General features: G+C 38.7%; 1 protein-coding gene across 4 annotated transcripts in view; it reads right to left on the bottom strand.

The window, feature by feature from the left end:
- Window positions 1-5,334: 5,334 nt before the first annotated feature.
- Window positions 5,335-19,300, bottom strand: part of IRS2 (insulin receptor substrate 2) — a 28,990-nt gene continuing 15,024 nt past the window's right edge. For all 4 annotated transcript variants that reach the window (XR_004238438.1, XR_004238436.1, XR_004238437.1 and 1 more), the window contains one exon: window positions 5,335-7,742. Coding sequence is in view for 1 of the 4 variants with exons in the window: in XM_032100570.1 (XP_031956461.1) it covers window positions 7,738-7,742 (5 nt within the window). In the remaining 3 variants the exon portion in view is untranslated. The remainder of the gene's footprint in view (window positions 7,743-19,300) is intronic.

Below are 19,300 nucleotides of genomic sequence, written 5' to 3'. Positions count from 1 at the left end.
GAAAAACCTGAAATGCAAAAGGAAATACAAAAAATCCCACTTTTGCTCAAGTCACACATCTCTCAAAGCCTCCCTGTAGATTAATGTAGTGAGACAGGGGTTCAAAAAGAGCTTCACCCTCACTTACATCTCTGTCCCACAGATCAATGTGATGATTTACATAGACACACTAAGAGAGGGGCACAGCCGGTGTTTCAGGCTCTGAGGCAGGAAGATGAAGTCTGGTGGCTGACAAAAGTTGGACAGTCATTTGAATTATCATTCAGGGAACATTCAGAGATTTCACCTTGTGGATCTTCTGTGCTTGAGGACAAGTTAAATAGCCACCCTCTCATTAGCAAAACAGGACAAACAACCAACCAACATCCTCCAGATACATGTCAATGGTACACTGACATCTGACAAACTATCTGAATGCACACAAAGCACCAGATTTCTTGTGTAGTAACAAGTATAATTAGGCCTTTGTCAAGAGTACCCATTGATATCCTTGTCCTGCTGCTGCATAAGAGGAGAACCAGAGCATTTTTCAGAACTTCACACACAGAGGGATGATGCACCTCAAACTGAGATGGTATATCACTGCTTTACACATCAAATTGAGGACAATCACAGTGTACAGTGACAGAATTTCTGGAACGTATAATTTGTCACAGGACAGGGAGTTCAATGGCTGGAAAGTGTAAAGATAAGTCCAAACATAAATGAGGTTCTTCTGTCCACGGCCCCTGGATGTTTCTCCTAATCTGCATGTCTGTAAATGAAGAGCAAAGATCACGGAAATAACCTGGCAATGGTGTATTCCAGGTACATCACATAAGTGTGATTGTCCAAAAACAAAAGAGCAAGTTTCCAAAATGAAAATTATGCTGTCTTGAATTTCTTTGTGGTGCTTCTTCTCTGGTTTTGAAGGCAATGGACTACAGATACTAAATTAGAAACTTCCTTTGTTTTTTATTCCCTTAGGGCAGAAAAAATCCTGCTACCATCTGAGAAATACAGGCATAGTCAATAAAAAAAATGAAATGTTTATACAGTGAAAGTCTTTCCTGTGAAATAGTAAAACCATTATTTGATTAAAATAATATAGAATCCAGCACTGGGATATTAAACATGATGCATCACAGGCAAAGGAAAACATTATTCCTCCTCTGTCAAGTCTGTTACTAAGAAAAGGCTCTACTAAAAGTAGAAACATTTTAATACTTGTTCTTTAGATAAATAAGATTAAAATTTAACCTTTACTCTTATGAAACCTTTACAGAAACATTCATTTATCTGCAGTTGAAATTAATGCTGGATTTCTTTATTGATTCATTGGCTAAAACCATAGACTAGTTGTGAAAATTCCACTCTACTTCCATTGACACATTGAACTAGAATAAAAAAAAAAAAAGTCATTTAAAAGCAGTTTAGCCTTGAGAAAATGGGCAATCATTGTGAGGTTTGGCCTTCTAGAAAAAAAAATTCTTCATGTATGCCACTTAAGAACCAAGATATTTATATGGAACAGCTTGATAGACATGATAAATAACTGACTATAATTACATTTCCTGAAGTACTGCCCAAAGGCAATCTTATACCACAACACAGAACAGCCTTTAGAGGACATGAGTTTTGAAAAAAAAAAATGTATCAGAAATACATAAACAACCTCCCAAATGACTCTGAATCAGAGCTGCAGCAAATCACCATGAATGCAATGGTGGCATATTCCTGACCTGTGGCCACTGGGACCAGGGCTCCAGAGTCTATCTTTGCGCAATAGTTTGTGCTATTTAGACGACAAACTGGCAGCAGTGGAAGGGCAACTGGTGGCCATGTTGTAGGTGACCAGTGTAAACTTAGTCCCCAGTGTTTGTGTTGTCACAATACCTGATCCCAAGTGTGAGATAATTTGAGGCAATCACTGTTCCATAGGGAAGGGGTAAACACCTCAAGGTTACCTCTGGACTGGATTAAGTAAAATAACAGGTAAGGCAATGTTGTTGCCTTGTATCCCTTATTTCTCCTTTATCTAGGTAGCTTGTTTAAGTGTATACTCATGTACATGAACCATGACACCTTCACCGATGTTTATCACACAGCTCAAGTAATGGCATAATACACCCCCTGTCCCTGCACTTTCTTGTCCTTTTGTAGGATAGTCCACTCTCTTCAACATCTGCATCTAAATCAGCTAAATTACCAGTAAAGGGCCAATGATACAGAAATTTTTTTTTCCTTTTTCCTCCAGGAGTAACTGCTCTGTCGAATACAGCTGTAATGTATTGTAGGATCAGATATTTAGACTATGCTGTGGAGACCTTATAGGGGGTACCAGAACACCATTCCACAGTCACTGAGTGTATCAATTTGTTCAAAAAGTCACTATGCCTTGGTGAAAGGAATCTTTTTTTTAACTAATTAGGAGCATATTAACTCTACTCTTTTAAGGTCAGACTTTTACACAACAATATTCTAGTGGAGATGTAGTTAATTCATCCCTTATACACAAGTTTTATCAGCTGATCTAATATTTTGAACTAAGTGTACCCTTCAGCTCACCTTTTGGGGTGAGAGTCGTATTACAAGATCTAAGTCTGGACCCTTTTGGCTGAGCAAAATTTCCATGTTGAAGTTTGTCTGAGGTAGAATGGTAGGCCTGGATGTTCAGCTCTGCAATATAGCTTACTCACTATGAATGAATTGCTCGGCGCACCCACGTTTTCAGACAGGATCATTATTTAATGAGAAGGAAAACTATTTTTACGAGCAGTAGCAGAAATTTTAAAGGTTGAGACAGAATAATATACTAATGCTTAACTGCTGTCAAATGTGGGAGTTCAATTTAACTGGTCCATCTGCAGAAAGCATGTTTCCAACTAAGGGAATCCTGTTCCTTTATCTTGTCCCTCCTCGTATTCACATTAACAGATGTTTCAAGGTGTGCTTAATTCCACCTTCTGCCTCCTCCATTTGAGACATGTAAACATAGCCCGATGTTTACATCCTCTTCCTACATAGGAGCTCGTATTTTAGCAGTAGTGCTCCTCATCTCCCAGATACACCTTCTACATTCAGTTTAGCACTTAAAATGCATTTTTATGATTGTATTTATTACTCACTTTATGCAAACGGGAAAAGAGAACATGAAAAGAGAAAACACAAGGAGGACTTGTAAAGAAATACTGAGGATCAAGTGTACTTTTCAAAAACTTTTGGCTGCCATGCATTCAACACATGACACTATGTTGCCTGATAAAATGAAAAAAAATGAGGCCATAGCTCATTTGAAGCAATATTATGTGCCATATCCATCCCAAAGGCCATCCCTACACTGAACATTATAAAATACATGTTTACTCTTACAGATAGACAGGACACATCACAATGATAAATAAAAAAGTTGAAAAGAAAAAAAAGCCTAACTGGGATCTATGTTTTCAAAAGTAAATAATGACATTTTCTGTCCCTATTACTTTTTTGCTCTCTGCAAGAGCTGGCTGAAGCTGAAGTTTCTCAAGCTGGAAAAGCCATCCATAAAAGACTGAAGCTGTAGTAATATACTGAAAGATTTGGTGGGTGATTTGCCTCCCATAGAGTATTAACGCTTGCACCTCCAGCCTAATTTGTTCCCTTTACACTATTCAGCAATGACTCTCCCAAGAGCAAACACCAGAACACTCACAATTACTGCAGAATTAGTGCAGCAAGGACCTAAACCCTTTCCTATTCCCACGGTCTTTGAGAATGGAAAGCAAGCTGGGGTGACATCTGGACACATATCAACCGTTCTCTGAACCATGTAACACAGAGTAAATGCAGGTTTCCCAAGGAGGCTGGAAGCCATGGACTCCTTATCCTCGAGAAGTACAGACACTGGGAAACGACTGAAGAGCACCACTTCCAGTCAGTGCAAATGTTGCTCTGTTTGAAAGCATCCTACACCACATTAAATTGCTGCAGGGATGTGGAGGACCCAAAGGTTTTCTTTATTTTCTGATTATCAGAAATTGTACCTTCCAGAGAATCTGATACTGGATTTCCAGATGTCTTATCAAAGACATTCTTCTTCTATGGTATTGTAAGGTACCACTCTCATACCCTGCTGACAGCAAAAAAATGAGGAGGTTCTTTTGGATAGCTGTATTCTCCAGGGCAACTTCAAAGACTAAAACAATTGTTTTTCTTTGCCAAGGATGTAGGCACCACAAAACTCACAGTGTCCCATTTTCTCTCCCCTAGAAAAGCCTACAGATAAGAAGGTCAGGGCAGATGAGAGAAGGAACTGAATGTTCTCTCTTAGGGAACATACACATTCATTTCTGCACTTTGTGGCTTATATGGACACTCCAGCAGCCACAGGATGATCCTACTGCTGCAAGGAAGAGAACTGCTCTTTTCTATTCAAGCCACTCTCAGAGAAAGGATCATACCACAGTGAGCCAGGTTTTGTCCTTTAAAGGCCAAGTTATACAAGTATGGTCCTTCAACCATCCCCAAAACATCAGGTAACCATGAAAATACCAGCCACTTAGTAGGAGATGTGACCAGAAGAATACACATCCCAAGGCAGGACTTCACCTCAAATGAGTTTAAACATGAAAGACAGTGAGATCATGTCTCTTCCTTGCACCAGCAGGCCTTGCATCTGAGCAAACATATGTCACTCTTGAGCTTAAGCAAAGGAGTACTCACCAAGACTGCTGCAAAAAAGACATCGAGCTTTTTACAAAGCTACTGTTGTTGTCCCCTGCTCCTCATCACCACATTCCCTGACATGAGCCCATGACCCCCATACATCACTTTCCTGGATGCAAGGAAAATTGAAAAAGGGTCTACTGTCAGGTGTAAGAGACATTCCTGCTGACCAAATCAGGCTACAGTGACCTTGTGGTGTCTCTGACTGCAGGCCACGGTCCCTGCATGCAAACCAGCAGCAGGACATAACTACAAATAGCATTAGGTTCCCACTCACCTTGTACCAGTGTAAGAGACTATACAGCTTCTATAGGGCAAGTCTGTTCTCACTAAATAGGCTGCTAGAAGGACTCCCATAGTCTTCCACTCACTTTTAAAACTGGAATTAAAAATTAAGATGATTTCTGCTCCTACTTATTTCCTCAAATACACAAACTTCACTTTATAAAACCAATAGTTTTATCCTTAAACAAGACTTAAAATTATTTCATGATGTTTGAGGAGTTAAAAGGAAAGCAAGTACGTGCAGTGCAGTAACATTTGTTCACAGAAAGCATGTTTCCATTCAAAAGAGAGAATAAACTGATTTTATGTAAACAGCCAGAAAAATCCACTTCACCCCTTGAGAAAATAGGCACACAAATGCTTTACTCCTTTCATAAATAACGTATTTTATTGCATATGGCTATTAAGGAGAGCATCCATAATCAATACAGACTAAATACAATACACTACTCTAGTTCCATTTATTCTGGTCTCCAGCAGCATCACATTTATCCTTATATACAGCGTGTACATTGGAAGACACAGCAAGATAAGTTAAGTCTCTTGTCATATCACAATAGCAAGAAATATATTTAACATCTTGATATCCAGAAACAATACGTACCCAAAAAGAAAACACTGCTTAATAACTGTTAAGGTTATATAGCAAAAAATATTTTAAATTTAAGGTAAGTCAGGCAAAATGTACAAAGACCCAATATACATTGTGAAGTTTTAGCAAACATAACATTTATACATTTTGGTTCCATTCTGTAAACTAAATTAAGAATGTAAGTATTGCATATGCCTTTGTGAAAGATACAGGATAGAGAATAATTGATTATTTAGTCAAGTTTGGTTTTGTTTTTTAAGTTGCTCTATGCTGTTTAGCCATTTGTTTTAGTGGCATAATTTCTTAATTGATACAGAGGGATTCTTCAAAATAGAGACATTCAAAACATTGAATTCAGCAGGTACCACACTCAGTGCTGGCGGGGGCAGGAGGGGGTCAGACAGAAAATGCCAAAGGTATGCGGGTTTTTTAGTTCCAGACTTGAACAAGCAGCATTTCAGAATGTCCTAGAACCATTTATAGCATTAGTATTAGAGAAAAACTCAATCAGATCAGATATTTAAATTGATTTTAGATCCAATATTGTATTAGCCTATGCATTGCTGTGATTTAAGATCCAAAAAACTACACTGAAAAATAAAGTGTGCCATGAAGTAGGGAAGGAATTAGTTTACATTCATCTTTGTCTTGTAATACAATCCTCAGTTCTAAAAATTCAGCATGTAAGCAGGAAGACTGCATTGCCATTCATTGTATTTTTAAGACATTGACTCTTGTCTTCCTCAGAAAAAAAAAAAAAACAAAAGAAGATGATGCATTGTTAACAGTGAAGTACAGGTTCCACCAAGCACAATGATTTAAAAAAAGAAAGAAAAGAAAAAAGTCTCACATAACTCATAACTTAGTAATACTTACATGTCTATCAGAGCAGGCACTGGCGGGGTACCCTTAAAATGTACACAAACACTTCAATCAAAGGAGAAGCAAGGTGGCATGACATTCTGCTAGTCTGGTGCAACAGTTGTATGTGACTTTCGTGACAGTAGCTGCCACACCACTCAGATTTTCAGGCCACTGGAAATGTGATGCACAGTTAGCCTTGAAAAGAACTCAGGATAAGTGACTGCAATGGTTCTTCTTCCCTGTAATAGTGCCTGCAGCTACAATGGTGCTTTCCTGGTAAAAGGCAAATATCAGGACTTTATAGATGGCAAGATAATACTGTGTTAACATAGCTCTTGAATCTGCCCGATACCCATTATCATCCCTGCATTCCTAGCATGCCTATGTGGATTTTTTTGGTTACAAGAAATGCAGCTAAGAACAGTTAGCTGACAAAAGTGAGCTTGTAAATAGAAGAAAAGGCTTTTGCAATCTGAAGTACCTACATAAACACCTACATAGAGAGGATTAAACAAGTGTGTCAAAGGTACAGAGATACCCCTAATATAGATTGATGTTTTTAACTTACGTTGCTTCAGTTACACATTTTATACTTTTTAACTACTCTGAATCCTCTAAGTCTGATTCACAGAGTTTCATCCCATTTTAGACTTTTCAGTGCCCTACTTCGGCTTTGTCTGAGAAGTAAACCCTGCAGCTAGTGATTCAAAACCCAGCAGCAGCAGCAGCTGTACAAGTTGCAAGTTCAGTAAGGCTGGCGACTGTTCTTGAGAGACTCAGCACAGAGATACAGGAGTTCCTGTCATACACCAACACGGCAAATCCGGCTTTACTTTGAACTGAGGTAGTACTGTCGTAGGCTTGAAATTATGCCAGTAAATACCAGATCTTGCTGCTTCAGCAGGTGTTACAGAATCCCCTAATATGCCAGAGAATAAATACAGTTTGTCTTTGAAGAAAAAGAAAATGAAGGCATTGGCCATCAATTAAAGAGGCCAGCAGAAAAGTTCCTATGGTTTAAAGAGCATCTCCAGCTTCTGTCAAAACAGCAGCAAAATGATAACAGATGCCATGGACAAGTAATGAGTTAGGCAGGTTGCTTTCCCTTCCTCCCAGATTTGTTGTACAGTTTAGCCCACAACAGTTAAGCAACTGTTAGGACCAACAATAACAACAATAAAAAGTAAACGTTAAGCAGCTTCAGTTACCAAAAACAAAAACCCAAAACCAAATAAACAAAAAGGTATATGCCGAGCAGCTTCTTTGAATGTTGTACTCTGTTGTTTGAGGTCATGATGAGAAAACTAACTCCTTCACTCTGAAAAGAAAAATGAAAGAAAGTCAATAAAAGCTGCAAAATTTTTTTCATATCTATGATACAGACAACACAAAAAATACCATAAAGAGCTTATTCAGAATGGGTTTTCACGTGGGGAAAAAAAGCAGCTGTGCAGTAATTGCTTTCATATGTGTATACACCATAAGGTATTGCAAAGGCAATAAAGGGAGTATTTCCCAATCCAACACCACTCCCTTTTTTCAGAACCTTTCAGCTAAGGCTCTTCACATCAACAAACTGCAGGACACAGAATGGGTTAGAAAACCTGACACAAAATCCCCCCCAACTCAAGTCATGACCATCACAATTTTTGCATCAGTGGAAAGGAAAAGGGGTTGGAGAAAATAGGTACAAGCTTAACTCTTTCCTTTTTTGTCAGCTGGATGTTACAAAAAGCTTTCCATTTCCAGACATTAAAAACAAGTTTGAGACTACTTTGTCTTTAGGGACGAGTCTACTAAAGACATAAGCAACGTATAGAAAGAACCTTCTTTTAATTTAGTTATTTGATTTACTAAACAACTATTATTCCAGAAGTAAAAAAATGAGTAGGTATGCAAAAGGAAAGAATCTTCTCCCAACTACTGTCTACAAAGCTGCTTTAAACAGTCAATGTGAATTATGGAGTAAAATAGAAACTGATTACAATGAGACCCATTCTATTTTAAAGAATGCAGCTGACTCCTTTAGTGTTTCTTCATTGCAAAGAATTAATGGATAGTATGTGCCTACCCCACAAAGGGACATTATTACATTGATTAACTCACAACATTAAAATGATTTGATAATGTGGCCATTAAAAATCAAAATGTAATAGTTATATAAATTTTCTTTGTTGTATGTTGCCCTCAAGTTTACAAGGTAAATGAAAATTTTACTAGATGCTGTATTACACAGGTTTTTATAAAAACTGAAGTTATTTGGAACATTTTGGGAACAAACACTGTTACTTAGAAAAGTCTATAGTTTTGACTGTATTGATACAAGAAGTCACTATTTCTATATCTTTTAATTCCTTTGGGACCATAAAACCAAAACAAATTAAATACAAAACATGGATGTCAAAGTAAGTCCAGTGCTTATCTGTGCAAGTTTCAAATCCATGTAAGCCTCTGACAAAAATACGTGGTCTTTTCCCACAAGTTTACACAGAAACAAAGGCTGATGTATCTTGGCTTATATGTAAGACTTGCTGAATTGCTTTGAATCTCTGAGAGCTAAGGTTTACCTAAGGCATTAGTCCTGCTGGAGTCAATTGGAGCCACTACATGATCAAATACTTAGGATATTACTTGGGATTTTATTTCATTTTTTTTGAGATGAATTAATAGCTTGCCAAAAGGAAAGCACCTCATTGCCCCCACCCACTGCCAGCCATTTATTCACTGCCACGTTTCTGGTCAGAAACTAAGTCAAATCAATCCAGTCAATCTTCAGTAAACAAGTTTTCACTGTTTGTTCTGGAAGGGTATTGCAGATTAAGACCTTTAACTGGCTTATGATGTGTCCATGGGGGAGCTCCAAATCTGCCAATACCATCCCAAAGGGCTGCATGGGGGAACAATGGGGCAGGACAGACAGCTCTCAGATGGGAGCAGAAATTCCTCATTTGAGGAAGAAACACTTCACAAACCACTTTGTTCCCATTTTTGTTTAGGGAAGCAGCATAGATGCATCATGTAGGCAAACAAGTGAGTGTTCAAAGGTATGTGCTAATTCTATGTTATTGCTTTCCTCCTTCACATGGAAACCACCACGACAACTAAATTTACATTCCCCAAAGTGGCCACTTCAGAGTGAAAGCCAAATAAAGTATTACAAAAAAATTTTTTTAAATCCTCATCTTCAGATAGGGAAACTGGTGGAAAATGCAAAGGACACAAACAAGTATGTTTCCAGAAGTATGCCAGCCTAGGGCAGACATGAGGGAAGATTATTAGCAACTGAGTAAATCTGATGCTGTTCTTACAGTACAACAGATACTGTACAGTCAGAATTAAACTGGAGGAGGTAAAGTGGAAGATGCTTCAAAGCACTTCCAAACTTAGCTTGCTTGGTTTTGTAGGTGGATGATAGGACTGTGAGCACAAGCCTAAGAGCCTACGATACAATAAACACATCATCCAAAGAGTCTATAATGATGACCTATAACTCAAAAAACCACCCCAAACATAGTCTTCAATAATAAAACAATTTCCTCTGACTTCAATAAGCTCTGAATCACATTTTGAATAAGCTTTGAATCAATAAAGGAAAAATAACTACTGTTACCACTTGACCCATGCAATAGCAATGTCAGCTTCAGAGGGAGCCCACTTGGAAGAAAAAAAATTTTCAAGTTCCATGCTGAAGTATAAACAAAAACTAACCAAACCAAAAAAAAAAAAAATCAATATCATGTTAATTTTTACCTCAGTGATTAGTATTTCTATTTATTTCAAGCCTCAGGTCAACATTCTGCTCACACAGCAAGTCACACCAGCATACACCGTCTCTACCCAGGAACTCAAAATTCCTACAGGACACAAATATATTCTTTGCTAGCTTATTCCCCATGGGCACACACTAATCAAAATACAAAGTCCAGCATTGTCTCAATACTGAGGTTTCCTCTTGGTTTTGGGCTTTATTAAGAAAAGCATCCATGATCATTGCTGAATTTCCGAAACTACTTAAGTCATCTGATTCTGCCAGTGCTTCTTGGGGAATAAATCAGAGAATAAACACACACACAAACTGCTATGAAACTACCAAATATTCATAGACTTGCTAAATATACTGTGACGAGTATACAATGGTTAGTCAATTAAAGATCTACTCTGCTAATTAATTTTCAAAGTCAGTAAGCAGCAAATACAATTTTTTTTAAATTTCTAAAAATAATTCTCATCTGCTAACAAGCACGCAGGCAGAAACAGTTATTCATGTGGTTCATGGCAAAACACATTGCTGGTTATTCATAATCAGTAAATTTATTCCACTGGCAGTGTGACTGCCAGAGTACAGCAGGCATTCGACACAGCACCGCCAGCTCTGCTACAGGCTTCTGCCCTGACTCCAGGCAAATCACTCAGTGGCTTTATCCCTTTGTTTCTCCTCCACATGCCGTCTGCCAAATTGATTAAGGCTGTGATTCTGCTAACTAACTTTTCCTGGAAGAGCAACCCTATTGATACAACTGAACCTGGAGGTTAACAACACATGTGTCTGTGGGCATCAGGCCAGGCCATTAAACAGCACAACCCAAGGAACTGAACCCCACTCACAGGGAGGATTTGGTACGCCAGACACCTGAGAGGAGATGTACGACCCTGGGCAAGGCAGCTGGCCACCTATAAAAGGCCAGTGCACCCTCCATCAGCAGGTTACACTGCCTGCCCAGCCCTGCAGCTTTCTCCAGCACCAGGCAACGCACTGGCTGAGCTCCCCGCAGGAGATGGGTCAAAGGTACCCACACAGGTTGGAGCCTTGAGCCTTGGCAGCACCGTCCCCATGCCTACAGCAGTCTGTGTCTGCAAGCAAGGGGAGCAGAGAGGGAGGCTGAGGGTGGGAAGGAACAGCACAGGGTCTGATGGTAGTAAACTCCTGCTGACAGGGCACTGAGAGCAACCAGAGGTGGTCTGAACCACAGTCTCCAAGGGCTTCCTTATTGGAGGGATCACAGGATGCACACACATCATACGGTCACAAACTTGGCCAAGCATCCAAATGCAGATGGAGCCTGACTGCTACCCAGGACACTACTGGGAAGTGCACAGTGGGAACCAAATCCTGACCTGGCTCCAACTCTCATGAAGCAATGCAATGAATACTGTACTTAACATCATAGGTAACCCTGCTAAAGATAACAGAACAACTCATGCGCTGAGCTACGGCTCTCCACAAATACTTCCAGGGAACCTGAGCTCCACTCAGGTGGACTACTCTTATCAAAAAAAGCTGAGCACAGACACTGTCAGAGGAACAGGTTTCAATCAGAGCTTAAACATTCACTTTACCAACACTTTGCAGGAAAACATGAAGTACTACGCTCTAAAACTTTACAAAGCTCATGAATAATATCCATTCAAAGTAAAATGTTTCCACATTTGATGAGAAAAACAATTTAAACCATGAAATGAAAAAGCCACGTTATTTTTATTTTTTAAACAAGTCACGGTTGATCATAATTGGAAACATGCTGCACCAAGTCACTAGGCTCTTTTGATATGTTATTCCACTAAGAAACAGTACATAATGTTGTTCAGATATGTCTCTGTTGTTTTATGAATTTTAAAAAACAAGCATCTGGTCAACATAGATTCTTCATGGCAAATAATAAAAAAATCACTAAATTTCTTTAAAGTAGTAAAGTAGGGATTTTGCATCCACAGTAATCTATATTAAAATGAGCTTCACAGTACTTTTAACTCTTGTGTCAAATGGTTAGAAATGGTATCACCTCGAACTTCATTAATATAACCATGGGGAAAGATTAACTTTTAAAGTGGGAAACAAACTGCTAGATTATCTGGAAAAAGATGTTCCATGTAAACACCTTTCAGGTTTGTATGCCCAAGCATACTGTCAAGAGGTTAAAATGTTCATCTGACATCATGGGCAAATCCCCCAAAATTTGTAATGACCATCAACTTTTAATCAAAGGTACTAAAAAACAAAATTATTTGTATTTGATGCCATATATTTACATGACTAATGCTTATTTTACCTATAGTCTTGCATCAGAGTTTAAGCAGTTGAGTCTATAGCAGAAGTACAGATGAGAATGTGTGCTATGCTTAGCTGACTTCAGAATTTGATATAATTTGTGTTTCATATAATTTTGTCAAGGTTTTTATAGATTTTGTAGTACTAATAACTAAATATTAAAATGTAATTATGTGGAAAATAAAGGATTAAACTTACAAATGTAATTACAATGAATTTATAGTGCTGGTCCAGAAATACATTTTCCATATCAATTATAATAAATACAGGCACTTCTAATTTAAAATTAAGAAACTAGACATGCTCATTTTTCCCAGGATTAATTTAATACAGCTGCTATTATATCTCTTAATTTCAGAGCTACAGCCACTGTGTACTATTAAACAAGTTTGTATAGACGTGATTTAATCCCATGATTAGGAATAAAATAAATTAGACAGAAACCCCCCAATATAGAACTGTCTGAAATATGTTCAATTATCCTCTCCCTTGCAAGCTGGGCGTACAACCACTCAAAAGCATTACTTGAAATGAAACAAAATCAAGCAGCTTTCTCCATACAAACAAAATGCTAGTAAATACAAATGTTTAGTTCTTTTGCCCTTCCATTGGGAGTTTGTAAAACGGACAGAAACAAATATGCAGAAGCAGATGTGGAAGATACTTAGAAAATTTGCCACTGGAGAGATTTGTCTGTGGCAGCCAGCCAAAGATCCACTCTACAATACACACACACAGCACTTAACCATCATGGAACAAGAAGTCATGTTCTTGGTTGATGACCATTATCATACATGTGAAATTGCCTCCCACCTTACAACCATCACTCTATTCCCATACCAGTGTAGATTCAAGACCCAACACCACAAACATGGCCTCAATGTGGCTGCTGGCTCGATTTTACAGCTCTGTTCACTACACCAGGGAGAGAGAACAGCTTTTCCTACATGCAGTCTGCCAGCAATGTGGGAACTCCAGCAATACCACTTTGCACACAAAGTGAGGCTGAAGTTTCTTAAGAGACAGAATTTTTGCAAAACAACATTTTCACCTTCCAAGTGATGAAGGGTGAGGGTGGAAGGGATCGGTGACTAACACACTGAACTACCTACCAACCCCATCTCTGGAGACACAACAACAACTGAATTAGCATGCCTGCCCCAAAAGCACATACCAGGCTACACTCAGCTAAATTCTACCAAACTCTGTGGGTACCTCTGCTTTTCTGACCTACACATCCTATGAGCAGCCAGCCATTCCTATTCCTTAGAGTCAAGGGCTAAAACCAGCAACTTCTAAGCAACAATTCTTCTGCCCTATTTCATACTGTGCTCTGATAAGTAAGAGTTCTGAAAGATCTCAAACTCTGTGAGGTATAAACTTGGTATTCATTTTAGGAACAGAGATGATATCCTTTTACACACCTTTACAATTGCTGGGAAGTTTGCTCAGCTGGGATGTCAAAGGCATATTTGCGCCTCTTCTAATTTATATCAGTAGTCATTAACAAGGTCAACAAGTTTTGACAAGGAAGAGCTCTTGTGAAGCAGAACTTGATATTCTCACACAACTGCCAACTGAAATGTCATCAAAGTTAGTTGTCCTATTTCCAGCAGGTAACAGTGAGGTGGAAAAAAAAACCAAAAAACCAAACAAAGTACATTCAGACTACTGGTTCAGATCCACAAGTGAGAGCTTGACTGCCATTCTGAGTATCAATGGACAATACCAAAGTTCAAGAGCTGTTCCTGAGCCACTAGGCTGAAAACACATGCCTGAAAACACAATATTAGAATGTTCTCAAAGAGCTTAAAAATATGCTTTTTCCCTCTCTCACTTGGGACAAAAAGCAATCTTTTCAACTGGTTAAACTGAAGAAATATTCACATTAAAAATTTAAATATTCATAGGAAGAGGGATAAGGACTCATGTAAGTTGTGGGAAGTCATGTTCAGTCTCCCCTTCCATTACAGTGGATATCTAATCGTTCCGTGAAAACAGCTGCAGTAAGAAAGAACAAGAGCACTCTACCAAAGAATATATGGCTAAGACATGCTATAAACTGGTGAGGGGAAAAGACAACTGAGATCTTTTTTCAGCAAGAAAGGTACTGGACACTGGTCAGTGCCAGGTAGGTGCTCTTGCTTCATAAATATTGCGGAGAGGGGAACAGAAACACTTCATCCAGGCACTCTGTTTCAAAGACTAATCCCTGCCTCCGTCACTGCCAAATGGGCTTAGGCACCTAGTATCAAAAGAGGCTTCACATTTATAAGAGCATCCTAGAGGAAGATATTTATCTTCCGGAGAGCAGCATGTTTTAGAACACAAGGCTCTCCTCAACTTTCACAGTCAACCACCCTCCTGTTTTGTAAACTGACCTTCAGACATCTTACCAAGCAGACAGGCAGCCCTGGCATGACATACATTCACTTAGGCATCTCACCTGCCACCTAAACACACTGGATGGTCACACACTAAATGTTAACTGGCTGCTACAGCTTTTGGACTTTCAGGTTAGGAGACAAGTCCAGAGAAATCCATCTTTTTGCAAAAGAGATACACAGGGAGAGAAGTGAGATAAAAAGAAAGCAGGGAAGGGGTAAGAGGAACAACCTGGCATGCACAGGAGGGCAACCTTTTCCCTACAGCTTTCTCTTGTTGCCACATTCTCACTTAAAACTCTTGAGCATCCAGAAGTAGGATGAAGATTTTAAAAGATTATTTTCCAATTTTATCAATGGTTTCTAGAAAACCTTTTGTGGTCTCACCTTTGTAAATGTGAATCTGTCAGTAACAGAAGTGGGGAAAAGATAAACCCAGTCAGGAAGTTTCATCATGTTCTATGATGAAAATGCATCACCACTCCCATCCTCCCTGAAACCATTTAGTGAAGTGAGCGATACAGCACAAAAGCGCTGCACTGAAGCGTCAATCCACTTTCCTCTCTCTGACAGTGGGTCAAAAGCAGCTGCATACAAAATCCAAGACACGCAAATGGAGATACTACCCAAAGTACTCACTTACTTTCTAATGATTTACCTGTAAGGACATGCCAGCTTGTTAAAGACCATGAGGGAAGCTCTTCTTAATTTCCTTGGTACTGTAGACTAGCAACACACAGCAGCCCTTGGCACAGTGGATACTTTCCAAAAGCCAGATTCACAAATTTAGCAAGGTGCCCCATCTCTGTTGATTTCAACAACTTCACCTTAATATTTATCACTCTACAGAAGCCCACTAAGTCTCTTCAAAAACAGCCACTCTAACACAATCCCCCAGTAGACATTTCCCACTACTCCTTCAATAAACAAACGCCCCAGAATTCAAACCAAAATGATGTCTCAAAGAACGATACTTGTAGATTTAGTATTGACAAATTTCCTTCTATTCTCCCTTGCATCAAATATTTTGCTGAGAAATGCTAGAAAAAATTTTAAAATATTTTATGTTGCATTTTCAAAGCAAACAGGGCCATCTGTAACTTCTTACTCTGATTTTAATCTAGAGATGAATTAGCATTCCTTTCTGAAGCTGATATTGATTTTATTACATACAGAAGTTGGTAGTCTATTAAGATATGAAAGGAAAAGATGTATTTTTGTCACATGGGCATGATAAATACCATCTACGTATCACTCCCAGAGGCTAACTGATACTCAGTTGGAAAGCAGAGGCAAAAAGCTTAGTGAACTGTTTAGAGAAGTAATTTAGGTGGTTAAAATTTATCTTCTGAGAACACCAGTTTCAAAACTGAAAGCTGGTCATAAAACAATTTGTGATAGCAGAAAGAATATAATTATCTCCTCTTTCTTACTCTTATTTTACTTTCTTTTTCAAGCAAGAAACACTGATTATACTGAATGCGATTGTTGCCAGGTCCACTGGATGCACCTTGAATCCTCCCCAGTTTACTGCAGAGAAAGTGAAGCAAGCCCAGAATGATTTGCTCTGCAAGACGAAGCAGACACTAAGACCATGTTTTTTTAAGAAAGGTAAAGGTAAAGGTAAATGCAAAGCACCGAGTTTTACCCACCCTCAAGAACAAGAATATCTGAGACATGCAGTCAATCTCAGTTTAGAAAACAGCACTTATTTCATTGTTTTTTCAGCCATGAGACTGCAGTACAAAATGCTACCTTCCTCAAGAAAAACAGACGAGCAAACAAAAAGACCCCAACCTGTTAAGATATGAAAAATACTGTGCTGCCAGAGCACAGTGCACTTTCACAGCACTTTTCTCAAAGCTTCAAAGGGATTTCTTTAAAAAGACCCAAAAAAATAGTGCGAATTACATGCAACATCACTAGCTCCAGAGCAAGATGCACTTTCTTCCGTAATTGTAAGAGCTCTCAGTAAATATTTACAGAAACAGAGTTGTACTGTTTTACCAGTTTTTTTCCTCCTCTCCCAAGTGCTCTTACATAGGTGTCTTTGTTTTGTTTTATGGCTCCCCATATTTGTTGCCAGCAAATATGTTTATAAGCAACCAATTATACCTAATTTTCTAAAAAATGCTCACCAGTACCAATACAGCATTTTTTAAAAATACATTTTACTTATAGCAATATGTCTGACCACACAACTATATAACTGACACTGTCATCGTTCTGAAATTGTATTATGTTGCCAGGACTGTTTTTATAAAACAGATTAAAGCCCATCTTTGTCACTTAAGATGGAATACTTTAGAATTCGGCTCTAGTCTCACAATGCTTAGCAGAGAATTCCCCTAAACTTCAGGGAGGCTTTCCAGTACATCAAGACCTGCATGCATTTTCTCCTAATGCCAGCATCCCAGCTCTTAAAAGCTGCTTAGGACATCGCAAATAGGTGTGATGAACACCCCAGGATATCATATTAAGGCACTATGACTTCCTGCAGGATACAATGCAGTAGCAAAGACTTGATAAAGCTATGACGCTGTTCTAGAAGAACAGAAAGATCACAGGCAATGCCATGAAGAAATGCTTTGCAAAACACCAGCACTTCCCCCAAGGCATCTGCACCTTTAAAGCCCAAGTTTGCTTGCAAGTGCCAAGGCCCCGATACTGTTGTATATTTCACATACTGTGATTGACCAGGAAATAACACTGAAAAGTGTTCAGCCAACAGTGCAGCAGCTGCAGAGCTAGAGAGAACACAAATCCCTTTCAATTTCACATTTACTGAACAAGTACAATGCATCATCAACTAACTAAAGTACAGTCCAGGTCAGCCAGGAATACTTAGCTATGCTAGCTGATCCACATACAAATATCAGTCTTATTTCAAGTCCTTCTGCTTAAAATAAGACTCTACACAGCAAAGTTGTTCTCACAAGCTGCAGATCTCTGGAAGTTAGATGTTCCATTTATGCACAGCATATAGGCTCCCTCTATGGTCAAGGAAGGTGGTTTTGTGCCAATCTCCAAGTCTGGCTTTGACCAGCCTCTTCAATACTTAAAAGGCACCTATATCCTTCTAATGACCACTTACAGAAGGCAGATCCTTCTTTGAAGAGGAGTCTTTTGGTAGGCTCCTAAGGAGCAAATGCAAGGATTACAGGCTGAACCAAACCTCTCAGTTCTGCATAAAGTGCAAGGACACTAGCTAGATGAAAAAAAACCCCACTATATACCTAGAAATCTAAACCAGGAACATGGACCCTTAGGACATACTGGAGACACTTGATTGCAATCTGCAACACAGAAGACATTAAGCAGCTTCACTCAGGACACATACATGAAGGTCCCTTTAGATTCTCACATCCTGCGGTTAACCTATAGCCTCTGCCTTTTAATTATAGTCATGTCCATCAGACCAAAACAGGACCCCAGCACAGCTGAATTTCACAAAGCCTATTAAGAAAAACACAGAGAAATTGCCTCCTCTGGAATAGCCTCCCTCATCTTGCAAATAATCCCATGCTGTCTGGGCTAAACAATCCTACCAAAACATTTCCACAGCAAACACAAGCTTGTTTACAAGGAGGAAAAAATCAAGCAACCAAGCAACCTGAGGGACTAATAAAAGGTACAGCAATTCTGAGTGTTTTTCACTTTGATGCCTCTCCAACTATCATCAAAAAAAGATAAAAAATTCAGATTCAATCTATGTTTGAGATAAGAGACCACAGATACACTTTCCCATAGAGCAGGAATAAGTCTTGGACAAAATCATCTAACCATATCCATAAAAGACACATAAAATAAACCCAGCATGAACAGGCTGTAAATGACTGGTTTCTCTATATCAAAGCCTTTCAAATTACAGTACAAAATAGTCTGTGGACTGTATTAGAGGTCCTTATTTCCAGTAGCTATTTTTAGATAAAGTACCTTGAAAAATTATTTGAAGCAATTAATCACTACTATTCCAGAAAGATATTATGTGGTTACAAATGGCCAAAAAAAGGACCTAAGACAATCCACGACAAAGAAGAGAAATGGTTCTGAGCTTCCCTATTAAAATCTCATCACTACTACAAAAAATCTTGGAAATCTTTGTCAAATTAAAAGTTATCACATTCCAGAAACAGAGAAGTTAAAGAATACTGTCACCATATACACCAAGAAAAATACACCTACTAGGAAAAAACCTCCAGTAGCACATGATTCAGTGAAGAAACAGAATTCCAAACTTAAAAGACAGATGGTAAGGCTGTTCATTCCAACCATTATAGTCATAACCACTGTACACTATATCCTGTACCACTTATTCTCAACGTTTTTCCTAAACTAAATCACAGAATTTACAGAAGTTCCTCCTGCTCCTGAATTAATTTACAATTACCAAATATAATTATTTTTAGCATAGTGCTTTTCTTAACTGATGAGACAACATCATTT

This window comes from Corvus moneduloides, chromosome 2, assembly GCF_009650955.1.
Source record: "Corvus moneduloides isolate bCorMon1 chromosome 2, bCorMon1.pri, whole genome shotgun sequence".
In the NCBI taxonomy this organism is placed as follows: Eukaryota; Metazoa; Chordata; class Aves; order Passeriformes; family Corvidae; genus Corvus; species Corvus moneduloides.
This window is presented reverse-complemented; position numbering and strand designations above follow the sequence as displayed.